Source organism: Caenorhabditis elegans, chromosome I, assembly GCF_000002985.6.
Source record: "Caenorhabditis elegans chromosome I".
NCBI classification, from domain to species: Eukaryota; Metazoa; Nematoda; class Chromadorea; order Rhabditida; family Rhabditidae; genus Caenorhabditis; species Caenorhabditis elegans.
Genome location: NC_003279.8, coordinates 9,135,759 through 9,159,730, shown reverse-complemented (window position 1 = coordinate 9,159,730; position 23,972 = coordinate 9,135,759). Strand labels below are relative to the sequence as shown.

General features: G+C 34.5%; 8 protein-coding genes and 2 non-coding genes across 11 annotated transcripts; 5 read left to right on the top strand and 5 right to left on the bottom strand.

Moving 5' to 3' along the window:
• Window positions 1-208: 208 nt before the first annotated feature.
• Window positions 209-610, top strand: mrpl-54 (Large ribosomal subunit protein mL54; the record flags this gene model as incomplete). Its single annotated transcript, NM_060054.5, has 1 exon — window positions 209-610. One exon carries the CDS (start codon window positions 209-211, stop codon window positions 608-610), a length of 402 nt encoding a protein of 133 aa, NP_492455.1.
• A 134-nt stretch (window positions 611-744) lies between these two features.
• Window positions 745-930, bottom strand: F25H5.10 (uncharacterized protein; the record flags this gene model as incomplete). Its single annotated transcript, NM_001136295.3, has 1 exon — window positions 745-930. The coding sequence occupies one exon, from the start codon at window positions 928-930 to the stop codon at window positions 745-747; it is 186 nt and encodes a 61-aa protein (NP_001129767.1).
• A 1,338-nt stretch (window positions 931-2,268) lies between these two features.
• Window positions 2,269-4,267, bottom strand: F25H5.7 (Protein-tyrosine phosphatase). The gene is made up of 6 exons (NM_060053.5): window positions 4,074-4,267; window positions 3,460-3,885; window positions 2,770-3,415; window positions 2,562-2,713; window positions 2,419-2,516; window positions 2,269-2,374 (listed from the first exon to the last, which is right to left on the bottom strand). The coding sequence occupies exons 1-6, from the start codon at window positions 4,167-4,169 to the stop codon at window positions 2,320-2,322; spliced, it is 1,473 nt and encodes a 490-aa protein (NP_492454.1). The 5' UTR covers window positions 4,170-4,267; the 3' UTR covers window positions 2,269-2,319.
• Window positions 4,268-4,918: 651 nt separating this feature from the next.
• On the top strand, window positions 4,919-5,503 carry H32K16.2 (uncharacterized protein). The gene is made up of 2 exons (NM_001026361.2): window positions 4,919-5,140; window positions 5,269-5,503. Exons 1-2 carry the CDS (start codon window positions 5,026-5,028, stop codon window positions 5,364-5,366), a joined length of 213 nt encoding a protein of 70 aa, NP_001021532.1. The 5' UTR covers window positions 4,919-5,025; the 3' UTR covers window positions 5,367-5,503.
• Window positions 5,504-6,478: 975 nt separating this feature from the next.
• Window positions 6,479-10,257, bottom strand: slc-36.4 (Amino acid transporter transmembrane domain-containing protein). Its single transcript, NM_060052.4, has 10 exons — window positions 9,824-10,257; window positions 9,234-9,324; window positions 9,096-9,184; window positions 8,955-9,047; window positions 8,821-8,905; window positions 8,323-8,493; window positions 7,624-7,913; window positions 7,026-7,204; window positions 6,841-6,982; window positions 6,479-6,770 (listed from the first exon to the last, which is right to left on the bottom strand). The coding sequence occupies exons 1-10, from the start codon at window positions 10,012-10,014 to the stop codon at window positions 6,656-6,658; spliced, it is 1,446 nt and encodes a 481-aa protein (NP_492453.1). The 5' UTR covers window positions 10,015-10,257; the 3' UTR covers window positions 6,479-6,655.
• H32K16.3 lies at window positions 7,335-7,442 on the bottom strand. Its single transcript, NR_050358.1, has one exon. It is a non-coding gene; the product is annotated as an Unclassified non-coding RNA H32K16.3 (non-coding RNA).
• Window positions 10,258-14,098: 3,841 nt separating the features above from the next.
• Window positions 14,099-21,325, top strand: ZK858.6 (Transmembrane 9 superfamily member; the record flags this gene model as incomplete). Of its 2 annotated transcripts, NM_001136332.3 has the most annotated exons (11): window positions 14,099-14,101; window positions 14,134-14,238; window positions 18,208-18,333; window positions 18,426-18,685; window positions 18,739-18,909; window positions 18,968-19,227; window positions 19,403-19,606; window positions 19,658-20,139; window positions 20,186-20,360; window positions 20,687-20,768; window positions 20,817-21,325. In NM_001136332.3, the coding sequence occupies 11 exons, from the start codon at window positions 14,099-14,101 to the stop codon at window positions 20,917-20,919; spliced, it is 1,971 nt and encodes a 656-aa protein (NP_001129804.1). In that variant the 3' UTR covers window positions 20,920-21,325. The 2 variants fall into 2 exon arrangements, with proteins under 2 accessions (NP_001129804.1, NP_001367071.1); NM_001380961.1 differs by lacking the exons at window positions 14,099-14,101; window positions 14,134-14,238 and having other exon boundaries at window positions 20,817-21,324.
• On the top strand, window positions 15,355-17,760 carry trmt-6 (tRNA (adenine(58)-N(1))-methyltransferase non-catalytic subunit TRM6). Its single transcript, NM_060051.4, has 7 exons — window positions 15,355-15,430; window positions 15,515-15,597; window positions 16,149-16,523; window positions 16,638-16,863; window positions 16,913-17,110; window positions 17,167-17,364; window positions 17,481-17,760. Exons 1-7 carry the CDS (start codon window positions 15,362-15,364, stop codon window positions 17,649-17,651), a joined length of 1,320 nt encoding a protein of 439 aa, NP_492452.3. The 5' UTR covers window positions 15,355-15,361; the 3' UTR covers window positions 17,652-17,760.
• Window positions 20,410-20,559, bottom strand: ZK858.9. The gene has a single exon (NR_050357.1). It is a non-coding gene; the product is annotated as an Unclassified non-coding RNA ZK858.9 (non-coding RNA).
• A 44-nt stretch (window positions 21,326-21,369) lies between the features above and the next one.
• On the top strand, window positions 21,370-23,967 carry ZK858.5 (TM2 domain-containing protein ZK858.5). The gene is made up of 11 exons (NM_060049.5): window positions 21,370-21,415; window positions 21,459-21,562; window positions 21,989-22,085; window positions 22,148-22,332; window positions 22,385-22,470; window positions 22,713-22,832; window positions 22,894-22,968; window positions 23,018-23,109; window positions 23,348-23,510; window positions 23,557-23,673; window positions 23,735-23,967. Exons 1-11 carry the CDS (start codon window positions 21,375-21,377, stop codon window positions 23,882-23,884), a joined length of 1,230 nt encoding a protein of 409 aa, NP_492450.2. The 5' UTR covers window positions 21,370-21,374; the 3' UTR covers window positions 23,885-23,967.
• The last annotated feature ends 5 nt before the right edge of the window (window positions 23,968-23,972 follow it).

Sequence of the window (23,972 nt, the reverse complement as noted above, 5' to 3'; positions counted from 1 at the left end):
AAGCAAATAAAGTAAATCTTTTAAAAAATTAATTAAAGTAAAATGGAGGCAGTTCATGGTTGAGCTTTTTTCCGCTTTTTTAAAGAAAAGTTCGACCCGAAAAATGAAATTATCACATTTAAAGATATTTTGCTTGTACATAGTTGAACGCAATATTATCTTGCTTTGAGTATGTGCGATTTCAAGAGTTCTAGTTTCAAAATTTCAGATGCTCCGTTCGACTCTTTCAACAGTCAGTCGAACTACATCACTGATACCTCGACGCTTATATGCTCCACCAAAAGCTGCAGCAGCTGCTGCAGGTGTAAAAGTCGACAAATCTTTCGTCGAAGAAGATGCTGTCAAATTGGCAACCCACGTATGCATCAATGCATACACACAAGGAGATGAGCCGGGACCGAAAATTCTTCCAGACTCGGAGTATCCTGAATGGCTGTTCAAATTGGATCTTCGAGCACCAAGAGATTTAGAAGATTTGGATGCCGAAAAGGATGGATGGTTGTACTGGAGAGCTCTAAGAAAAAGACAAGTCGAGCAAAATCAACGAATTCAGAAGTTGAAGACTAAGTTCCTACACTTGCAGAATAGTCCCAGTATGAAGAAGAATTAAGTTCCGGAGTATTTTCAATTGTTGACTTTATTTGTTTTTAAATTTTTAGCATCAATCTATTATCTAGTTTATAGAAATGAATTTATTTTTACTTTTACTTAAAAAATCGAACTTATATATGTAATGCCAAAATTTCACTTTCTTTTCTTCGCCAATTTTTTCTTCTGCTCCTCTTCATGGTTCTTCTGCGCACGATCCGCGAGCACACTGTCAAAAAACTTTTTTCGATCGGAAATTTCGGCCTCTCCCCAATTAGTAAAGTTTCCGTCTTCGAATTGTGTTGCATATGGATCGTTATGGTTGCTGGTTGAAGGCTGCATCTGAAAATTATGAAACTAGTGAAATTGAGAAAGTCCAAGAAAAGAAAAAGTTGCACATTTAGAAAAAACTTTTTTCTGCAAATATCCGTGTTTTCTCAACAAAAAATCTCAGAAGGAAATTTCGATTGACTTTTTTGTTACAGAATTCTTACAGTAACTTAAAGGTGCACACACAAAATGTTTTTAGAACGCGTGACGAGACCCTTGCTCTAAAATCTGTCACCCATGAAAGTCGTTGAAATTTGGAAATAAAACAAGTGATTATGTTTTTAAAAACAAAACTTAGATAACTAAAACCTTTACATTTTTTTAAGAATATGATTTTTGAAAGTTAAAATTGGATTTTCTAATCATAATAAAAATCGCTATACAATATTCTAACGGGAAAATAGAATGATTTTTAGGTGAGGTGAGAAGTGAATAAGTGCTTTAAAAAACAACAAAACAGGAAACCATTCAAAAAATGGACAGATGGTCAGAACAAAACCCCCTCCCCTCTCTTCATTCGCCTTCACAAATTTATTGATCGACAACGCAATAATTAAAACGCGCACATATTTCAGTAGATTCCCAAAGAAATCAATTGGTTCTATGAGCAAATACAAATATTGGGGGTTTTAATGAAAAAATAACTAAAAAGGCAAGAGCTCCTAGGTACCCAAGGCTTTAGATTAACTGTACAGTAGCACGATATTTTGAATATTACGTAAACGTCGGTGGATATTTATATCGACTTTCGAAAGTCTTTCGAAAAGTATACTTTCTTGACGTAAATATGTCTTATTACGAATCTCATAAAGTTTGTTGAAATATCCGCATAGATTGTCCGTCTAGACTCTAGAGAATAGACATTTTCAACCTGTGGCTGTTACTTAATAAATACATAACAGTCCAAATGCATGCAACATAAATTATTTCTTAACGAAAAAAAAAACAGTTAAAACTTTGGCAAATACCAAAGTTTTCAAAAAAATAACATTTCTGAAGTAATTTAAGAGAATTACGCATGTTCGAACTTGTCTAATTTTTAGGTAGAAATAATTAGTATTTAAAATTCGTAGAAAGGAACAATTTCTTGGTTGACTCTGATTTGTGCCATAAACGAAGGAAATCATAACTAATGACCCCATAACTGTCTCAACAGGTATAATTAATATCAATTGTTATGTATTGAAATGTTGAGGAGTTTATTGAGTTGACAGTTGAATTGCTAATTTTATTGAGTTGACAGTTGAATTGCTAATTTTATTTGTGAGAATGTCAGTTAAAAAGTAGGTTTAAAAGTTTCCCTCGATCTGAAATGGAAATGAAAAAACAAATCAACCAAAGAAAACACAACACATGAGTTGAACTTTATTCCATTTATTAAAATTTCATAAAATAATAGTTCTATACTTTAACTTTATCCTTTTCTTTTTCTTCCGCTGCCAATTTCTCGCCTTGTCTAAAAGTTATCACTATTTTTAATTCCAAAACCAGCAAACTCACTGATTCTGGGCCGCACGTTTTGCCAACTTCTTCTGTGCATGCTTCTTGTATTGAGTCATAAAAGTGTCAACTCGTCCGGTACGTTCAACGACTCCTTCCTAAAATTTGGAGTTGTTGCATGTACAAAAATATGAAGAACATACCCCAATAAAGTACTCCATCAAAACAACATAAAGGAATAGGAATTGCATATGAGATTGAACAGCTTGGAAACGCATTGCACGCATCTCACGGACAATATCCAACATCTCAATATTCGGATTTTCCATTATGCGGATAGTCGCGTAGTCGATACCTAACAGAATATAAATGTTTGCCCCTGTGGAATGTATTGTTCATTTTATAACTTACCAACAAAAGTGGCAGTTCTTCCGACACCAGCACTACAATGCACACAAATCGGCGTTTCCTTTGGATTCACCTTCTTCACCCATTTATACAATTCGATCATCGGACGAGCATCCTCCGGAGCCAATTGATCTGGCCACCATGGAACTTGCACATGATTCATGTACAATGGTTCAGAAGAGGCATCCTCCGTATTGGTTACAGTCAAAGCATTCCAAATTGTTCCTGCGATGGCTTCTTCTTTGCATTCAGTCAGTGTGATCTCGTATTTTCCGAATTTCACAACTTCACCGAGTTTTTCAGGATAATAAAGAGCACATTTCTCAACACCACCTTCAAACAAAGTGCAAAGCATCAAGACATAGGCAATCTTCTCCTGATAAATCATATGCCAAAAGTCTGAGAGAGTCTCTGGAAGTGGTCCTTGTGTTGTGATATACGTGGACTGATCTTTCCCAGGCATTCTCATCCACGACGCGTGGATGTAGTCACGGTCATGGTTCTTCAGAACGACACGTGTCTCCTCGATACAACGAACATCTGCATAGCGATTGAGATCCGGATTAGCATCATAAGCGGTATAGGTACAGTTCGGTGGCATGTACCCTTTGATCTTATCCTGATGAAGCTTACTGATCGCTTGGCATTTCTAAAAAAGGGAATATTGTACAATCAACTAATCAGATTCCATACCATTTTAGCAGCTTTAAAAGCCCAAATCTTCCTTGGATCACTTCCAGGCTCCGGTGGTTGTTCATTATCTTCATCAACTGATTCTGACTTGTTCATCTTTTTCTCTTTATTCACTTTCTTGCTCTGCTCCTTCTTTTCTTCTCTCAGCTTCTCCTTACTTAGCTTCTTACTAGGATCCTTCTTATCCATCCTCTTCTTATCATCTTCCTTACTTGCCGTCTTCTTAACATCCAACAAATCATCCTCACTTTTCTTTTTCTCTTTCTTCACTTCATCGTTTCCAATCAATTTCTTCTGTGGGGGAACTTCATTATTAGAAGAAGTTGTTTTCTTTTCTTCAGAATTTGAGTTCTTCTCATCCTTAACAGGTTCGATGGTTTGTGGAGGACAATCATGTGATTTTTTAGTTTCGGTTTTAGTCTCCTTCTGAAAAATTGATTTTTTTTGAAAGAAAAAACTCGCAGTTTTTTGGATCTCTGATTTAAACTCTTTTCAAAATAACTAGACGCTGGATAAGGATTTAGAAACTGAAGTTTACTGCTCGCGATAAAACGAAAATAATTGATTAAAACCCAAATTACTATTATATTTACTATTTACTATGATTAAATTACCTTATTCTTCTTTGAAGCACACGACCAGAGAGCATATCCACTTGCGAGGAGAAGTGATGTGTTGCACAATGGATTTGTCCAATTGCAATCACTCATGATCCTTGCTAACTTGGAATTTTCTTCTTCGAAAGTTTAATCAACAATGATTGAAATTTTGAAGATTTATTGATTGATAAACAAGATACGAAGAATGTACTACGTTAATTGAAAAATGAAGTTCACTGAAAAAATTGCGTGATGAGAAAATACGAAAATAAATTATTATCTTCCAAATATAGGTAACTCGTTTGGAACCGTCTTTGTCATAATTTCTGCCCTTTTTTGGAAAATATTGCCCAGATGCAAAATTTTGCGGTTTTTGACTACGATACCCGGTCTCGGCGCGACCTGATATGTTAGAAAAATAAAGATATGTGCCTTTAAAATGTTCTGTAATCTCAATGTCTCGCTGATTTTCTGTTTTTTTTTTCGATTTTCTTATTAAAACCTTAATTTTTTATTATCAAAATATATAAACTGACATGTGAAACGTGGCTTATTTTTTATTTTGTTTTTTATTTAAGCGCCTCCCATTTTTTTAAAATGAACTAATAAATAAAAATTTTAACGAAAGGTCAGAAATGGGAGGAGCTTAAATAAAAAACAAAATAAAAAATAAGCCACGTTTCACATGTCAGTTTATATATTTTGATAATAAAACCTTATAAGAACTTTATATTAACATTTTATCCAAAGTACTGAAACAACTTTTTGGTTCACAACAATTTGTTCCGATGATCTGGTGTCTGCGCCAATGAAGTCACAGGTGATTCTTGTACTTGACGCACTCGGTTTTTCGTACGCGCAGAGATGATACGCCTTCTTTGTTACTGATATAAATCTAATAGGCTGATAGGAGGACTTTCAATAACAAATTCAATTTTCAAAGTGATCGTCTCTTTCTTATTGAACTATGTCCAATTATTTGATTACATTGCTTATGGTTATTGTTCTAATGTTAATATCAACCTCGTATTGTCAATTATTTGGTGGATGGTCCCAACCTTCATGGGGTTACAATTCTCAAGGTAAATTAGAATTTCTTATTAACATTCGTTGAAAAATAGTTAATATTAAATCATGTAAAATCTAGACAACCACAAAATTGGTTTAAAAAGAGGTTTCAAAGAGGTTTAAAAATATTAATTTTCTGCAGGTGTTGGATACGATCAATACGGTAACTCTTTCGAAGGTACTCCACAAAATGGAATATATTTGTTCTGTAATGGACATGGTTGCCCGGGACGTGGATAAAATGGAAACTACATCAAACATCAATACGAAACACTTGGGTCGATTCATGATTTATTTTTCATTTCTTCTTTGTTTTATTATTTACAACACTTTCAGTTTTATTTGAAAATTTCAAATGAACATTTTATTAATTTTTTAATCAATGTGTTGTTTCAAATATAAAAACTTTGAAAACTGTCGAAGCAAAGTGTCAAGGTCACTACATCTTTTGATATGTAGTTCAAGTATATCTATGTTGATAATAAATCATACTAGTGATAGAATTTTTGTTAGGTACTAATGTTTTGAGTACACTGGATATCGTTGGAGGTACTATTGTCTTTTTCAATTTGACGAATTATTTACTTTAGTACATTTGATCATTTGATCAAAAAATATATAAGTATATTTAAAAAAATTATTTGATTTTAAAAAAATTAAAAATTCTAGAAGAACATGTGGTCACCATACGTCACCTTAACTGTCGATTATCTATCAGAATTATCGAAAACAGTTTCGATATTCAAAATAGTTGAAGTAAGAAAATCAACAAGACGGACATCAATTAGGGCATCCGTGTTAGTTTTTGAATCTTAATTTCGTTTTGGGCAAAAAATCATTTGGGTAATATTTGGTAGCTAATTTCGTAGCATTTGGAGTGATGGTCTCTAAAATGTTGGAGAAATTTTGGATTTTAATTATTTAATTGAAATTGTTTTTGGAAGTTAGAAAATGTTTCTAAAATATCATTTTCAAAATTCCAAAATGTTCTGTTCGCGCTTTTATTTTTTAAGTCCTTTAAAATGTATTTTATTTATTTTTCAGTTATGAAGTTTCTGAAACTTATGAAATTGCCTTTAAAACTTGGGTTGTTGAAGCTAAACTTTTCCCTCTTTCTTTGTTTCGAACTGTCATAAAAATCATTCCACAATTATTGAGAATACTCATTACGAAAATTATTCAATCGGGTACATTTTTATTATACGAGCAAAAACCTGTAACCGCTACCACTCATTCAAATTGAAAAGGACCTAACTATACATATTTCATCTTCAAAGTAGACTAAAAAGTGTTATTTACTTCCGAAATCTTGTTTTCTTATCATCTTGATAAGTCGTTTGATGAGTAAAATTAATCGTAAAAAGTTTATCACATCGGGCCTGGTCAACCGAAAATTCAAGAAAAAACGGGGAGAAACATCACAGAAATTAGAAAAAATAGAAATGGTGTGAAAACGATGAATACTCGTAACAAATTGTAATGCTTGATGAGAGGACACATTTTACAAAAAAAAAAAGAAATATTTGAAATTAAACATCATTATTAATAATATCATCAATACTTGAATAGAGTCCAGCGCCAAGGAAAAACCATCCAAGAACAAAAAGAAATACGTTTATTATTAGTTTCTGGTAGAATTTGAACCTGAAAATGGATATATCTAAATAGTATTTTAAAATTTAAACTCTATCTAAAAAGTTTGAGAAAAACGTACATGTCTCCTTGTTTTTTGAAAACTGGCAAAAATACCATGCAATCCAAAAATGATGGAAGAATTAGAGATATCAAAAGTCCTGAAGTTATTCCAACTAATGGAATGATTTGCATCAAATTTGGTACGATAAGGGCAATGCATACTGAAAAATGCAAATCATTCTAGAATTTCTATAAAGATCTTACGAGAAATGAGCATAAGACCAAGACGAAGAGCATACGGAAGAAGTCGATGAACCATTTTGCGATCTTCAGAGATTTTTGATCGAAGACTTGGAAGAAGCATTTGAACAATCACGTACAATTGAATTGCACTTCCAAAAAAGATTTTCAATACTAGAAGTCCTTTGATTGAAACTGTTAAGCTGAAAATGCGAATGTTGTGAAAGAAAAAACTCTCAAGTTTACAAGCACATCAGCTTAGGCTCATGCTTAGTGCGTCTATTTATCAAATTTTCAGGTGTACGTATTTAAAGACATCCTGCCTACGTGCCTGCCTACTTTCGTTACTTCCAATTTCTTCTAGCCTAACAGGCAATGCCTACTACATGCCTACCGAAAACTGATGTAATTGCAGTATTTCGCAAGAGACGAAGCTTAATTGTAGTAATCTTGAACCGTTTTCTTTGAAAATTTAAAGTTTCAAGTTTTAAAAAATTTTTAAAAGAAACAACTGTAAAATAAGAAAAGCGAAGATTTTTATGCGACAGGTGATCACCCTCATGAAAGGGGCATCCCTTTCCTATTTTCATCCCTAAGAATAGTCCAGCATTATTAGACTTACATAGAATTTGGAAGATTTAACGTTAAACTCCCTTGTACAGCTGGTCCAAAAGTGACGTAACCGAAAAATCCCAGAAAAGCGTAAAGAACTGTGACAAGATTCATTGCAGTAGACAAGACTCCAGTGGCTCCAGTCATATCTTTTGGATATTTCAACGAATTTTCCATGGGCAGAACCATCGCTTGACCCTCAAATGAATAGATTAGAGCACCAGCAGCAAGAGAGATTCCTTCGATTCCAGTTACACTTCCGAGTTCCCAAGTTGGATACCATGTATGTACCATTAACTCCTGTAATTTTAATTTCAATTTGAAGTGGAGTAGCGAAAGTGAGTAAAATGTCTCGAACCTAAACTTTTTGAATATTTTTTCATTGGCAGTTCAAAAAGACAATTTTTTAAAAAATTATCTAAATTATTTTCAAGTAAATATAAATATCTGAAGAAGTCATTCACATTATTTTGTCAAATTTACTTAAGATCCTATACTTTTAAAATTTTTGGCAATTTGTCAAAACAAAATGTTTTTTGAGGATGTAACACGCTGCCAGCTCCTACTTCCAGATTTATAGCCATAGGTAAAGTATCAAACAAAGCCATTTTCCAAAATTGTAAATTACGGAAATTTCGGAATGACAGAAAATTCCAATTTCCACACATCTACTTATTGTAGCTCCAGGATTAGTAGAAAAAATGCCTACCTTTGTAATCAGAACAATTGCTGCAAATATGATAACATTTCCAAAAAGGCACAAAATCGTGAGAAGCTTCATGTGCCCAATGAAATTGAGTAACATTTGAGGTACGAAGTACATTAGAATCATCACACACTTTGAAAATGGAGGTGGAGAATCAGCAAAGAATTCCCAAATCTGAAGATATTAGTTTAAAGTTAATAAAAGCCGCTTGTGGAAAATGAATACTTTAAAAATTTCAAAAAATTTTTTATTCAAAAAGTGGAGAGAAGTTTTTCAGTTTCCCCTTCGCATATTTTTTTGGAAGTCGGCCATAAAAAATTGTCTACAATTAAGCGTAATTGTAAAACTTTCTATAATGCGTATTACGGGTTTCTTCAGATGGGTCTCGCCGCGAAGTAGATAAAAAGGGGTACATTAACATTTTTCTCGCGGCGAGACCCATTAGAATAAATACGTGCACCTAGCAGTTAGCCATTCAGAACTGCGAATTAAAAAAATCACCTCAATAACGTGCTCTACTGCAAAAACCATAAAAACTGTAATGACTCCAAGTTGAAAAGCCAATAAGCACGCGTTAATAACTATTCTGAAATTTTAAATTTCCAAGTAATAATTAATCATTTATATTTTCTTACTTTGCCAATTTTCCATGTTTTCTTGCCCATTTATAACTGTTCTGCATGGCTGCTTCTGCCATTTCACCGTAATCCAAACTTTGATCTCCATTTCTAAAATTTTTTATTTAAAAAGAAAATCATTTCTTTCGAAATTCTTACGATTTTGCGAGATACTGAGAACAATTCACAATTTTATGCATACTGTATAGACTCAGGAAACCAACAATAAAAACCAATGCAAGACCACCCTGAAAACGTAGGAAACCATATTTTCCGACTGTAATTTTCTTGACATACCCATAGACCAGCTTGTTTAAAGCTAACGGCCAATGAAAAACATCCTGGACCGATCATTCCACATATGAAATTGATTAATCCCGAAGTTGCGCTGAAAAAATTCAATTTCAACTTGCCGCCGCTTTTCGTGGGGTACGGTACGCAATCACGTACGCGGCACCACACTTGACGACGCTTGTCATTATTTATATTTCTCTTTTTAATTTTTAGTTTCCTAAAGCTTTCTTTCTAACTTTTCAGTGTTTTTCCAAGAATTTTAATAATTTTGAAAACAGATTTCCATTTATCCTACACATTTTAAGCGGTACCAAAGCTAATTTGAAAATTTCTTAGTTGATTTTCTTCTCACTAATAATATTTGTTATTTTTTCCTTTTTTCTGATCTAAAGAGCTCAATCCGCAAATAATTCTTGTTTGAATAATTGAGTTACATATTTTCGCTACAATTCAAATTAACAATTTTGTTCTCTAGTTTGCTAAGTTTCCGAAGAACAACTCTAATGGAATTTTTGAATCACTTTGCTCACTCTTACCTATTCCCGAATATTTTGAAGTTTATATTTCTCTGTTATAATCATCTTTAAACTCACGAAATCCCAGTTTTCCTTGCAATCAGAGTACTTATGACAGATTTTGTATCGTTCGGCCTGTCTCTATCATTTTTTGCACCCATACTGTCGAATTCCTGCTGTTTCCGCTCTTGTCCATTGTCTGTGGGTCCGACGATAAACGGCATCGTCTCGAGCTCTATGAGTATTTTTTGTTCTTCTACGGTCGACATTTTGTTTTATAGAGAGAAAATAAGAATAAGTAGATGATTTTTCGGAATCAGAAGTGAATATTCTTATCAGTATCTAATTGTCAGTAGACAAAAGCAGTTAAAGTCTATTTAATTTCCTTGAAATTGGAAATATTTTAATAGCTTTGTCAAAAAACTGCTGATATGAATGTGAATAAGGTGTTAAAGTAGAGAAACCAAAGCGGCTAGATGAATAACGGCGGAGGCAAAATGTGAGTGTGTAAATGACGAGGAATCGGCTTTTGGGGGTGCTCAGAGTACCTCAAAAGCACCCGAGAGGATTAGATGACGAAGAACACAGATTGAAGCTGATGGAGTGTTGGACATACGGAGAATTGAGAAAACCAAAGAAAAGGGAAATAGGGTGAGGAATGTTTCGTTTTGCGGGTGCTTTCTCGGTGCAATTCTTAGTGTTTTGCTTTTTGTTGGCAGAGAAGATTGGAAGCTTTTATTCAAATGTTTTTGTTTTTGAAGAGTAACGTGGAAGCTATTTTAGAAATTTGATTCAGGAAACTGCTAGAAAGAATATTACTTTGTTCCGAAAAGTATGAAAATAGCTCATTTTTTTCCTAATTGTTAGAAATGGGGTAGTTTATCATGAAGCTTCGCGTTTAAAACAATTTTTGAATGCTCTTTTTGGAAGTAAAATAACGAAAAAAGTAGATCAGAAAAGTTTGCAGTAGACCACTTACCGGGAGCTTGCTGAGCCATTCACTTGGAAAATGAGTTCTTTTTCGGAAATTCTCAAAGTGTCATGCTGGTCTATAGGAATCTTGTTCTTTGAATATATCTGGTGTTTTTAGTGGGAACCTAATACACATATTGTCACTCAATTGTTGTAAAAGATGAATAGGTGTTTTCGATGGAATATTGCGATTTTATTCTAGAGAACGTGGAATGTTTTTAAATATTTGAAAACAGATGAATAGCTTCCGTGATGTGGTAAAAGCCACATATACCCAATTTTGATTGGGAGGCTTTGATGCGGAGGGATTTCGATTTTGAAAAATGTTTTATGAAATGGTCCTCATAGATACTTATACTCATATTTAGAGGTACTCATAGATACTCATAGAACTTTATCCATCGACGTTTTGTCCTTATGAATGAAACATGGGTTTTATGAATGCATTATTTTACGGACAGACGCGTTTGGTTCTTTAGGTACTCTAGAAAAATGCTATGTGCTTTGCTCGGAAAGTTCGTTTTTTTTTTTTCAAAAATACTTCCGCTGTGACATAAAATCTTAGCCGTTGTTAGACTTGTCATGAAGCAATGTAAAAGTGATCAATCATCTTAAGCTTGGAAGTCTTGGGAAAAGAATGAGATATGAAGCATGAAACAAAACGCGAGCAATTAAATAGTTTCTAGTGTTTTGATATTATCAAAAGGCAGGGATATGCAGTGCGTGCAACTTCTATAGCGCCCCCTATTTTTTTCGTATTTCGTCACTTTCCCAAACTTTTTTGAGAAAACCATTATAGCCATTCGATTTCAAATGTCAAAAAACCCCCTGCCCGAAATTTTCATGAAAAAATATCAAAGACTACGGTAATTAGGTCAAAAAGTCTGAAAAACGACCGTGCAACTTCTATAGCGCTCCCTCGAATTTTCGCTATTTTTCAATAAAATACCTAGTTTTATGAGATTTCTGAAAAGGATATAGTATTCTATATTAAGAAAAATGTTCATAAGGTCTCATTTTTCAATTTTCAACAGAAATATATTACGTGAAAACTTCTGGGATCCCAAGAGTGGCCTGAAACGCTTCACTTTGCGTTAGTGGCCAGTTCTCGGCTCCCACTGCATGTATTGATACGTAACTTGAACTAATCATTTAATTTTGTTCACTAAAGATATTTTGAAAGGTTGATATTAAATTCGGTGGAGATAGGTATGGTAGATAGCGCTGCTCATTGTGAGGAAATCAGTTTTTCTCTCTAGAACAGATTTTTGCGACGTGCCAGAGATTGGACGCGGTTCATTTCTGGTAGAAAAGCTTCATATTCATTGTTGAAATTTTTTAGTTTTTAACAAACACTTTGAAATATTAAGTTCGGATGCAAGTTCTGTGACCCCTCTGAACACTTCGACAGTTCTTTTGTCGTTCGATCTCGAATGAAACGCGCAAAACCACGGGAAACAGACCCGCCCAGTGTTTCTGCACCTGTTAATTTGTTTGAGGGATATTTCTCGAATTTTACCGATCATTTTCCAACATTTTTCGATCCGGACAAAATTTGTTTTAAATGGTTAATTGAATGGATATCTTGTCTACCAGAAAAGACGCACATCCATTCTCTGACTTGCCTCAGATGTGTTTTATCGATAGAACAACTGATTGGTTACTAGCCTTACTATTAACTTGGGCTGTCAACCTGGCCCATATTGACCAAATTTTATGACAACTTTTTGAAACATTATCAGTAAATCAAAATGAAAATTTCGGTCAAGTTTCGTATCAATACATGCAGTGGGAGCCGAGAACTGGCCACTAACGCAAAGTGAAGCGTTTCAGGCCACTCTTGGGATCCCAGAAGTTTTCACGTAATATATTTCTGTTGAAAATTGAAAAATGAGACCTTATGATCATTTTTCTTAATATAGAATACTATATCCTTTTCAGAATTCTCATAAAACTAGGTATTTTATTGAAAAATAGCGAAAATTCGAGGGAGCGCTATAGAAGTTGCACGGTCGTTTTTCAGACTTTTTGACCTAATTACCGTAGTCTTTGATATTTTTTCATGAAAATTTCGGACAGGGGGTTTTTTGACATTTGATATCGAATGGCTATAATGGTTTTCTCAAAAAAGTTTGGGAAAGTGACGAAATACGAAAAAAATAGGGGGCGCTATAGAAGTTGCACGCACTGTAGTAACCTGCTATTTAATAAGGCTGATTGGAACTCCCCTATGATCATTGATCGATGCAAGTGTTAAACTCTGGAAACGTCCCCTCAAACAACTGACCAGCTAAACGTTTTCACATGGTTCACATGTGTTTTTTCGTGCCAGGTGGAACCGGGGTGATTCCCGAAAGATGGCAACAAAAACAAAAATGTTTCTTGATTGGGCATTGATCCGATTTGTTTCAAGATTTCATAAACATTACGATTCTTCCGAAAGATTACACGATATATGAATCGTATAACAAGTCTTTTAGTAAATTCCAAGAAAATGGAAGTTAACTTAGTTAACGATTTGCATTCTTCTAGTTCAAAAGTTCTAACCGACCTCAAGTAATAGTTATAGACCTAGGCTCCTAGAAGCAATGAGAATGAATTTGAATGTTCACAAAATGACCAGTTCATCAAAACGTTACGAATCAGTTGGTCTCTATCACTTGGGAAACATGAGCGGGAAATGATGATAAAACTGTGAAATAAAACATGAGGTTCCGAATTTAAATACAAACTCTGATGGATTTAGTTATGCACTGTGGGAGTTATATGGGAAATCTAGACTAATGGGTGAACATACAAAAGTTCATTTTTACTTTCAGTTAGACAGGTGACAAATAATATCGGTTTGCGGTGTTCCAGTAAAATCATACATCAGATGTGATTATTTTCAGTTCGTATTGTAAGCTCTATGTACTGTTCAATACTTGAATTGGGAAGTAAAATCTGACGATATACTACAGTAATCCCTTTCTGTCATATTATCGAAAAAATACGATCGAACAATTTTCTCATAATTTATTTTTGATCTACCTTGTTGACTAGGCTCCTCCCCTTCCTTTGATAAAACAGCCACAACAAAATAACAACGGCATCAAGATTGGGAGCGGAGTCAAGTTCAACAGGTAGATCAAAATTATGAGAAATTTGTGCGATCGTATTTTTTCGATAATATAAGTTCATTATTACCAGGTTTTCTAAATTTAAGTCGAAATTTCAGGAACTTTTCTATTTTCGGTAAACAAAAATAATACGTTTTGAACATGTGTGATAACCGGATTGAGAGAAAAAGTTGAAAAAGATCACAAGACTCCAAAGTTCCGTGGAAAACCTCACTGATAACGTAACCTTGATCAGAACATTCGGGTATCTTTTATAACAATAATGGTTGGCAGTTGGCAAACAAGCAATCTTTAAAGATCGCCTTCACACACTTTTATTATCGTCACTACCACTTTCTATCTCTATTTGATGATTTATCGTCTTATCACAATTTTTCGAGAGACCGCCCAAATCGCGGATCGGTGGGTTGAAAGTCTTTAAAAAGCAAATAAGATGAGTTTAGGGTATTGTTAATAATTCTTTGTATGATAGAGTGGAGAATAGAAAAGTTGAGTAGAAGACGAAAAACTAGTTTTTTCTTTTGAAATGCGGCAATTATCAACAAAATATTGTTGACAAGGAAATTGATTTTTTTTCAAAAATAAAATGGAAACCAATTCAAAAATGTTATATTTACAATCTTATTTAAAGAGAAACAAATCAAAAAGATACAGAGAAATTGTTCGTCAAAGAATGATCGTTCACTAAATATCAACTATCAATTATGAACACACGTTGAATTTCATCTCGTCAGTTGATCGCTCTACAGTTTCTTCTCTGTGTACTTGTTCCTCTAAACTGTGACATTGTAATTGGATACAGAAGACACAATACACATCAAAAATTTTTCTAAAAGAAATACCAAATTTCCCATAATAATCGGTGATTTCAGAATTATTTTAATTCAAAAAATCTGAAAATAAAAAAAAATACAGAAGAGTAACCATAAAAATAAATTTTATATTAAATTTTGTTTAAATTGACGAAAAAAAGCATTAAAAAAATTTGTCCAAACTGAATAAAAATTTCCAATATTTTAAGCTATTTTTTGAAAAACTGCATTTTTTAGAAATATCGAAAGAAAAACTAAAATATTTCGGTTTTTAGTAAAAAATTTTTAAAAACCCTCACCCTGGGCTCAATTGATGTTTTTGTTTCGAAAAACATATTTCTGGGTGCAAAAAAAACATTTTTGTTGAATGCTTTTTGTCTTATTCAGTTTTTTTTCTCAAAAAATACACTTAGCTTACAGTCCGGAATCCAATTGCATCTGAATAGTCCGAGAAAGCTATTCCAAATGTTTTGAACTCAAAAACTGCCCAGTTTAAAAGTACAAAAAACTATTTCAAAAAAGATGTAAAAGTTCAACTTTAAACCAATTCAATACCTCTCCTAACAAATATTCGAATATTTGCAATCTCTCATTTTCCCTCTTTTATCACATTTTTCCCGATATTCTTTGACTACTTTATCGTTCGTTCTCTGTTGCCTTTCGTAGCCGTCTCGTCGATTTTCAATTGAATATTCAAATTTTTCAGATCAAACATGGAAACCGAACCTGCGGAAACATCACAAAAACTCATAAAAAGTGGAGAGTATCTTATCGTGCAAAAGGTATTTTTTGAATTGGAAAAAGTTCAATTTTCACATTAAAATTGAATTGAAGAACAAAATTACAGCAAAAAAAATAATTTTCAGATTGATGGCGAACAAAGTCGCATAGTCCGGTTTACTCCAAAGCAAAAGATTCTCATTGAGAAGCTGAAGTTTGTAGCCGATAGGTAAGGTTTCCAGTTCTAAAATTAATTATAATTTTCCGAATAACTTCCAATTTTCGAGCTCTTTCAAATGAAACTTTGATCACAAAAAAACCACAGTGACGTCAAAGTGCATTCTAAACATAAAACACGTGCCCCGTTTTTCAAAAGTCACATATCAATTCTCGCCCCTTGTCACTAACCGATTATAAATTTTTCTTTTTTTTCGACGATTAAAAATCGTTGTGCAAACACTTTGACAAACAGTTTGATTAATTCAAAGAAAAGGGCAGCAGACCCTACGTTCAATTGATTCAACTGATAATATTAATGGGGTTAAAGTGGTTTTTTCTATTGGAAAAGTAAACTGAATGCTCTGCAAACTATTTTGTGGTTTTTCTTATATACGTCCAAAATACCCAGAACCGTTCCTCCTTCTTTAAGATCTATAAAAATTCGAAAACTTGTAAATTCACTAAAAAAAAAAGGTTTTGGATAGATTTTAGGCCGGCACTGTATGTGGTACCCGAACAATGATGGTAAAAGATACTGTAATGAAAGAATGATATTTTCAGTGCATTTGGAAAGCCTCATGGTCTATTCGAAGTATCCAATAATCAATGCCTTCCAATGTCAGTTGATCGTCTAATTGAAGAACTTCAACTTCAAGAAGCATCCGTTGCCACCTCATCCATAGATCCTGAAGTAACAGAACCATCGGAACCATCTTTAGATCCACGTGTTGTTATCGCGCCTTCAGCACTTAAACTTGAGCCCGAACAAAAACGTCAAAAATTGGAAATGGATGCCGTATTGGAAATGAAGAAGCAAGGAGTCAGTGGACAGGAAATGGTTGCCAAACTTGTTGAAGGTTCAGCATCATTTCAGACAAGAACTGTCTTTTCACAGAGCAAATATATCAAACGAAAAGCCAAAAAACATAGTGATCGGTACGTCAGCTATTGTTTTTAAATTTAAATTATTTTTGAATTTTAAGCTTTTGAGTTTTTTATTGATAAAAGTGGGGTTTTGCCGATTTCTACTTCTGCGAATAATAATTTCAGAGTATTAATCCTCCGTCCAACCATCCGTCTTCTGGCTAAAGCTTATTATTTGAAAGATCCTGATCGTCTTGCGATGCTTCGTGCTGATCAATTAGCATTAATTCTTCAAATGGCAGGGCTTCACCATGGAAAGAATGTCGTCGTATTTGAACAAACACTTGGACTTATTACCTCTGCAGTTATTGAAAGACTCGGTGGAACTGGTGCTTGTATTCATATTCATAGGGTTTATTCTTCGAAAAAAAACATCCTTTCAAAATATATTGGTTTTACAGGGTGCGGTAGCTCAATCAATTCCCTGTGTTCATTCTATGAATTACGATGATAACACACTTTCCACATTTTTACCGGTTCGAATTAAGTGTGTTCTAGCAGGCAAACATCTGCCATATGACAATAACCGAAAGGCTGTAAATGGGGATGATGATAATTTGGAGGAAGTCAATGGAGATAAGGAACCTGAGAAAATCGAGGTAATTGAAAAATTAGGACAACGTTTTAGATGGAAATAAATTTTTAAATTTTATAGGATCAAGATCTAGAGGCTCTTGCTCGCCGAAATGATCGTTTGGATCGGGAGAAGAGAGGAATCGATTTGATTAATGATGAACAAATTCATTCTTTAATTATTGGAAGTCGTACTGTCGATCCTATCAGTGTTTTGGAGCTTCTTTATCCCAAACTGGCACCATCTGGGACGATTGTCATCTACTCTCCTCATCAAAATGTAAAAATTATATAAAATATTATCTTTTTTTCACATTAAAGTGACCAGATTACATTTTAACTGAATTCTGGCTCCAGTTACTCAAAAAACCTTTTAAAAACTATTTTCTGTTCCAGATCCTCATCTCAGCATACGATTGGTTGTCAAAGCGTCAAACAATCAATTTAGTTCTTACTGATCAAATGTGTCGTGTAATGCAAGTTCTACCTGATAGAACTCATCCGTTAATGGCTCAGCACGTCGCTGGCGGACATATTCTCACTGGAATCAAAGTTATTGACCAATAATTTATTATTATTTTTGTTATTGTTGTTTTTCTTTTTTCAGATCACCGTATTCGCATTTTATTTGTTATTTTTTATTGTTGAATTTTCCGAGTAAATTGCATATTTCCTCAATCTTTTACACTTAAAATTTAATAATATGTACAGTTCAATACTTCAATATTTATTTTCTTTATCAAACCATTATATCTTCCTGGAAAATGCCATAATTCTGACTGAACAAATATAGGCAAAAAAGTGCGCGTCACACTTGCAAATTACCAATCCACGCCATTTAGCCCCACCCACAATACCGCGCCGCATGCGTGTCAACAAGAGATTCGCCGAGCCGATAAGCTTTTGCGCGATTATCCACGTTTCTGCTAGGCTTTTGAATATTATAAATATTTGAAATATTTTCTCTTTTAAACGGTATTTTGAGTTCTAGCTATGTATATTTCAATTTAATTAATTAATTGACGGGCTTTACAAATATTTAGGTTAAGAAATTGTCAATATATTGCTTTTAATTCCCTTCCTATTACATTTTTCTTTCAAATAAGCTCAAAATTATTTACAGCTAATGGCTTATTTACGAACTAGCACCCTTTTGGTGCTCGCCACTCTTATACCTCTCGAGCAAGGATTTTATGTGCCTGGAGTGGCTCCGGTTGATTTCAAAGCCGGAGATGTGATCGATGTCAAGGTAAGAAAATCGCTGCAACGCGATTAAAAATATCATGGTCTGAAAAAAGTGTTAAGAAACCAACTTTTAAAATCTAATTTCGCAATTTACAGGCTATTAAACTGACAAGCTCAAATAATATCATGCCTTTCGAATACTACTCGGTTCCATTTTGTAAACCAGCAAATGGAGATATCCAATACAAATCAGAAAACTTGGGAGAAGTTATGAGAGGTGATCGAATCGTTAACACTCCATATGCTTTCCATATGAAGAAGAACGAACAGTGCGTGTCAGTATGCTCGAATAAATTGTCAAAAGAAAATGTCGCCTTGTTCAAAGAAAGAATTCGACAGGAATATTCTGCTCATTTGTTAGTTTTATCATATTCCCCGTTTTTTCTGTGAATTTATTGCATTTTTATAGAATCGTCGACAATTTGCCAGTTGCTACTGTTATCAATCCAGCGCAATCTGGAGACGTGTACTACGATTTGGGATACCGTCTCGGATGGATTGGCGACAATGCAAAAGTTTTTCTCAACAACCATCTTCAATTTGTCGTCAAGTACCATCAGCACACTCCAGGGCTCTACAGGTTAGTTTTTTTTTTATTAAAAAAGTATTTTATGAAACAACCAGTGTAATTTCTTCAGAGTCGTTGGATTCGAAGTCCGCCCACGATCGATCTCCGCCACGAAGAACGATGATGGAACTTGCTCGATGCCAGATGATGGAACGAAGCATGTCGAACTTGGGGACTCTGAACAATCCGTTGATTTTTCATATTCAGTAGCATTTGAAGAGAGTGATGTTCCATGGGCTTCAAGATGGGATGTTTACCTGACTACCAAGGCTGTCGATATTCATTGGTTCAGTATTCTCAACTCAATTGTTGTCGTTTTGTCACTTTCTGGTGAGTACGATTCTCATCGCACATAATAATTACCAAATTCTTGCGTTCATACTATTTCGCGTTTTACTTCTAGTAGATGAAGAAAGAGATAGCGAAATAGTATGTTTTTGAGTGTTTCTTTTGAGAAAATAAGTTTTCAAAAACCAAATTATCAATAATTTTGTTTCTATTCCAGGCTTTGTAAGTGTCACTATTGTTCGTACAGTACGTCGTGATATAGCTCAATATAACCGTGATGATGAAGAAGACGACACATTAGAGGAGACAGGATGGAAGCTTGTCCATGGAGATGTCTTTCGTCCTCCACCACATCAAATGATCCTTGTGAATATGGTTGGAACCGGAATTCAACTTCTCGGAATGTCAGCGATTGTTGTTGGTTAGTTATATCTGAAAAAACGAAAATTTGATATTAAAAATAAACTTTCAGTCTGTGCGATGCTTGGTATGCTTTCTCCAGCTTCGCGAGGATCTTTGATGTCTGCTGCCGTGTTCCTCTTCTGTTTCATGGGACTTATCTCTGGATATCATGCAGGTCGTCTCTACAAAACAATGAAGGGACGTAATCCGATTAGATGTGCAGTCCAAACGGCTACTCTATTTCCATCTCTGATCCTTGGAGCAGGCTTCCTTCTCAACTTTTTCCTAATCGGAAAACATTCGTCAGGAGCTGTTCCGTTTGGAACAATGGTTGCTCTTCTCATCATGTGGTTCTGTATCGACATGCCGCTGATCTTCCTCGGTTTTTACTTTGGATATCGCAAGCAACCGTACACTCACCCTGTCAGAACCAATCAAATTCCTCGTCAAGTTCCGGAGCAACCCTGGTTCCTCCGTCTTATTCCCAGTTCACTCATCGCTGGAGTTCTTCCATTTGGAGCCATGTTCATCGAACTTTTCTTCATTTTTAACGTAAGAGAGTAGTGACTATTGTTTTTACTTTTTAAAATAATTTCAGGCCATCTGGGAAAATCAATTCTATTATTTATTCGGGTTCCTCTTCATTGTATCCATCATTCTTGCCATTTCGACGGCTCAAATCTCGGTTGTGGCCACCTACTTCTCCTTGTGCGCTGAAAATTATCGCTGGTGGTGGAGATCGTTTGTCATTTCTGGTGGATCATCATTCTATGGTATGGTTTTTTTCAAATCTTGTACTCTGAATTCATGACGACTCCATTTTTTTCATAAGGAATATGATCAGTTTTACTATTTTTGGTTAGCCACCAGTGCTGTGCGGCTCTCGGCTCGCGCCGAGAGCCGAAAAAGCTCCAAAATGCCGGCTCTCGGCTGGCGCCGAGAGCCGGAAAAACACCTAATTTTCGGCCAAAATCCCAATTTTTCGGCTCTTGGCTGGCGCCGAGAGCCGAGAGCCGCACAGCACTGTTAGCCACTATTGACTCTCAATCGATTGGCTTCCAATCTGCAAATGAGCGGAAAATAAATGAATTGTTTTCAGTAATGGCCTATGCTGTGTTCTACTATAACACGAAGCTTACCATTGAAGGATTTGTACCAACAGTTCTCTACTTTTCTTATTCGTGAGTTTCCAGTGCTTATTTACTTTCAGATAAATTTTCTAAATTCAGATCTCTCATCGCATTGACATTCTTCTTCATGACCGGAACAATCGGTTTCTACGCTTCACATTTCTTCCTCACCAAGATTTATGCAGCCGTCAAAATCGATTAATTGCTCTCACCCTACCCTCGTCTGCTCCCGATGAGCATATTTTTGTTCTTCCTGTGTGTTTCTTTCATTTTCCACCCACCCATCACATTCCCCTGTGCTTTTTTAACTGTATAAACCTTCCCAACTAGACACATCAAAAATGGTTGTTTTAAAATTATAAATATTTATTTTTATGTAAATTTCCTTCTCTCTCCCTTTACTCTTTTTCACCCCGCGACATAATCCATTCTCGTTTCCCGTACTTTACTTCCAAAATTATTGTGATAGCTAGAACTTCACCCATCCGCAGTTTTAATGTGTATTTTTATTTAATAATAAGGCATTTGGAAAACAGTATTCACAAGTTGCTTCAAAAGTAGATCCCACTTGATTCAGTACTTATTGTGCATGAATTTGTTGTGAATAGTGGTGTTTTCGTTACATTTCTAGGATAGCAATTGAAATAATTCCAGGTAATGAATAACGAGGAAACAGAAGTCAAACCATGGATTGTTAGGTATTTAAAATATGCTGAATTTGAAAATTAATTGAGATTTCAGAATAATATTAATTGTTGGTGGTTTGTTTGGAGCACATCGATTATATCTGAAACAAGTTCCTGAAGCTTTTGTTTTCTTCTCAACTCTTGGAGTTTTATTAATCGGTTCGTATTTTTATTGTTTTTTTTATTACCCAGGCGTTTGCTCAAAAGATACGGTCCCAGGTCTCCAAACGATAATTTTTGTTGAAAACAAACAGGTGTGCGCCTTTAAAGAGTACTGTACTTTTAAACTTTCGTTGTTGTGGAATTTTAACACCAAAAACTATTTATGAAAATCGATGAAAATCGCGAAGCAACGAAAGTTTGAAATTACAGTACTCTTTAAAGGCGCACTCTTAATGTATTCAACACAAAATGTTTCGTGTCGAGACCTGGTACCTTTTTTTTACAATTTTTAAAGCAAAATTTCGCTATTTTTATTGAAAAATTTATATGTTTGAATATTGCATTGTCGTTGTTAAATAACTATAAATAACCTCTACAGCTTAAAAAAAAAAATAGATTTCAATGTTTAAAGAACATTTTCAGGATGGTTATATGATAGTTTTATGTTCAAATATGAGGTCAATGAGTACAATCAATTAATAAACCAATCGGAAAACAATAAGGAAAAGGAAAAGTGGAAGTTCGTTCTTGTTTTGCTGAAGATTTTATGTTTTAAATATCTTAAAATAATACCTTTTTCAGAAATGGTAAAATGCAAGCTTCTCAATCGAAATTTGTTGATTTCTCGTTTACTCGTTTTCTCTATTCTGTTCTCTATGGATCATACATTGGTCTTGCCACGTGGCTTGCATGTACCGTAACCTTCGGATGGACGGATATCAATCTTATTCCATTCATTTGTGTTGTTGCATTAGGTATTACTGCAGGTAAGTGTTCCATTTTTTAAGTTGTTCATATAGGGAGATTTTCATTTTTCAGGTATCTACATAATTGGTCAATGTGGCGGACAAAGCCGTGAGCTGAGTTATATCTGGATGGCCAGTTTCTCATCAATGTTCATTATGGTAAAACTTTAAAAAAGATTATGTACCGAAATGCCTACCCGCCTGCCTCATACCTACTCGCGTGCATTTTGCCAAAGTACACATCGTTCAGAAAACTACTTCAATTTTTTGAATAATTTGCCAATTTGCTAAAACGCTGACTAAACATTTTTTGAAAATATTATGATTTTCGATATTTTCGAGCAACTGAATAATATGAAAGCCTTGCTTGAAATTTCAATGAATATAAAATGATCCTGTAGGTTCGACTAGCCCAAACGACCGTATTTCGTGCCATTTTTCTCACTGCCATCGTCTCAACAGTCATCGGAAATCGTAGTGCTCGTTTAAAAAAGCGACGTCACACGTGGAAACATTTCCTGGTAATTATTTACAGCTTTTCCTAATTGATGATACCAGAAAGAAAATACTTAAATTTTTCAGTTCTGGTCATCATTATTCCTGATGCTCGTTTGTGTAATCCTACTGGGATGCTCGAGAAAAGTTGCAGATAAGCAGGTTCTTATACATAAGTTTCAAAATATTATCAAAAATTGAAATTTTACAGGTAACTGCCACTCGTCCTGGTACATTCCGAGAAACTATATCTGTTGGAAGTCTGATTAGAGATCGTATTTTTGATGCGAAAAAAGTTCACAGGTAAAGCTCAAAGTGCTAGGGTGTACCAAGTTTTAGATAAAAGGCATTTCTGCTTCAAAAATTACAATTCCGGTTTGAAAAAATTTTTTACATGCGAAAAAAGCCTTGTGCCTTCGAAAATTACAATAGTTTCCAAAATTATTTGAAATTTTAAAGCGCAAAAAACTTGTCGTGTCGAGACCTCTTACCGTACTTTTTGTTTAAAAACTCACGAACATCAATTTGTTATTTTTTTCAGTTTTTTCGAAGGAAATCCAATAATTGAATATCATTCAAAATCGGATATCAAAAACAAAAATGGAGAAAAAACACTAAAAAATAGTTCATTTTGGTACCAAGTATGGAGTGGAGAGCTTTTCGATGAACTCACTGGAGCAGCACATCTCACGAAAATTGATTGGGTTTGGTACTCATCTAACAAAAAATATATTGAATATAAATCTACAGATTGAATTAACAACTACATTCATCGTAGATGTACTACGGTCTGAAGCTCGTGTTATTGATGGATCTTCAACTATTGAACCATTTAAATGGGCACTTTGGCGTAATTATCTTATTCATGTAAGTTCAGAAAATCTTCATTTTTCTGCCAACATTTCAACAAAATTTTGTAATTTTCCAGCGTTTCTCACTGGATCCATTGATTTCTGATGATCGCCTCCGCACTGAATGCAAAAAATGGCAAACGGAAGAAAAATCTAAAAAAGGAAATGTGGATCGAGACTATAATATTTTGGCAGCCAAACAGGGATGTTCTACTTTCCTACTGTAGTTGTTCTATTAATTCTTAAACTATTTTGCGATCTCCGTCTCATCCGGTATATTACTTGTTTGTCTAATAAAAATATAATGTGTACACA

Excerpts from the sequence above, each read along its gene's own strand:
- slc-36.4 (NM_060052.4), bottom strand. The coding sequence starts at position 10,014 with ATGTCGACCGTAGAAGAACAAAAAATACTCATAGAGCTCGAGACGATG. Across the intron at positions 9,325-9,823 it reads GCAAGGAAAACTGGGATTTC|CGCAACTTCGGGATTAATCA; the intron begins GTGAGTTTAAAG and ends GAATTTTTTCAG. Across the intron at positions 6,771-6,840 it reads TTCAAAAAACAAGGAGACAT|GTTCAAATTCTACCAGAAAC; the intron begins GTACGTTTTTCT and ends ATCCATTTTCAG.
- F25H5.7 (NM_060053.5), bottom strand. The coding sequence starts at position 4,169 with ATGAGTGATTGCAATTGGACAAATCCATTGTGCAACACATCACTTCTC. Across the intron at positions 3,416-3,459 it reads CTTTTAAAGCTGCTAAAATG|AAATGCCAAGCGATCAGTAA; the intron begins GTATGGAATCTG and ends TCCCTTTTTTAG. Across the intron at positions 2,714-2,769 it reads AAGAACTGCCACTTTTGTTG|GTATCGACTACGCGACTATC; the intron begins GTAAGTTATAAA and ends ATATTCTGTTAG.
- ZK858.5 (NM_060049.5), top strand. The coding sequence starts at position 21,375 with ATGAATAACGAGGAAACAGAAGTCAAACCATGGATTGTTAG. Across the intron at positions 22,333-22,384 it reads TGCATTAGGTATTACTGCAG|GTATCTACATAATTGGTCAA; the intron begins GTAAGTGTTCCA and ends TTCATTTTTCAG. Across the intron at positions 23,110-23,347 it reads GATGCGAAAAAAGTTCACAG|TTTTTTCGAAGGAAATCCAA; the intron begins GTAAAGCTCAAA and ends TATTTTTTTCAG.
- H32K16.2 (NM_001026361.2), top strand. The coding sequence starts at position 5,026 with ATGTCCAATTATTTGATTACATTGCTTATGGTTATTGTTCTAATGTTA. Across the intron at positions 5,141-5,268 it reads ATGGGGTTACAATTCTCAAG|GTGTTGGATACGATCAATAC; the intron begins GTAAATTAGAAT and ends AATTTTCTGCAG.
- trmt-6 (NM_060051.4), top strand. The coding sequence starts at position 15,362 with ATGGAAACCGAACCTGCGGAAACATCACAAAAACTCATAAAAAGTGGA. Across the intron at positions 15,431-15,514 it reads AGTATCTTATCGTGCAAAAG|ATTGATGGCGAACAAAGTCG; the intron begins GTATTTTTTGAA and ends AATAATTTTCAG. Across the intron at positions 16,864-16,912 it reads CTTGTATTCATATTCATAGG|GGTGCGGTAGCTCAATCAAT; the intron begins GTTTATTCTTCG and ends TTGGTTTTACAG.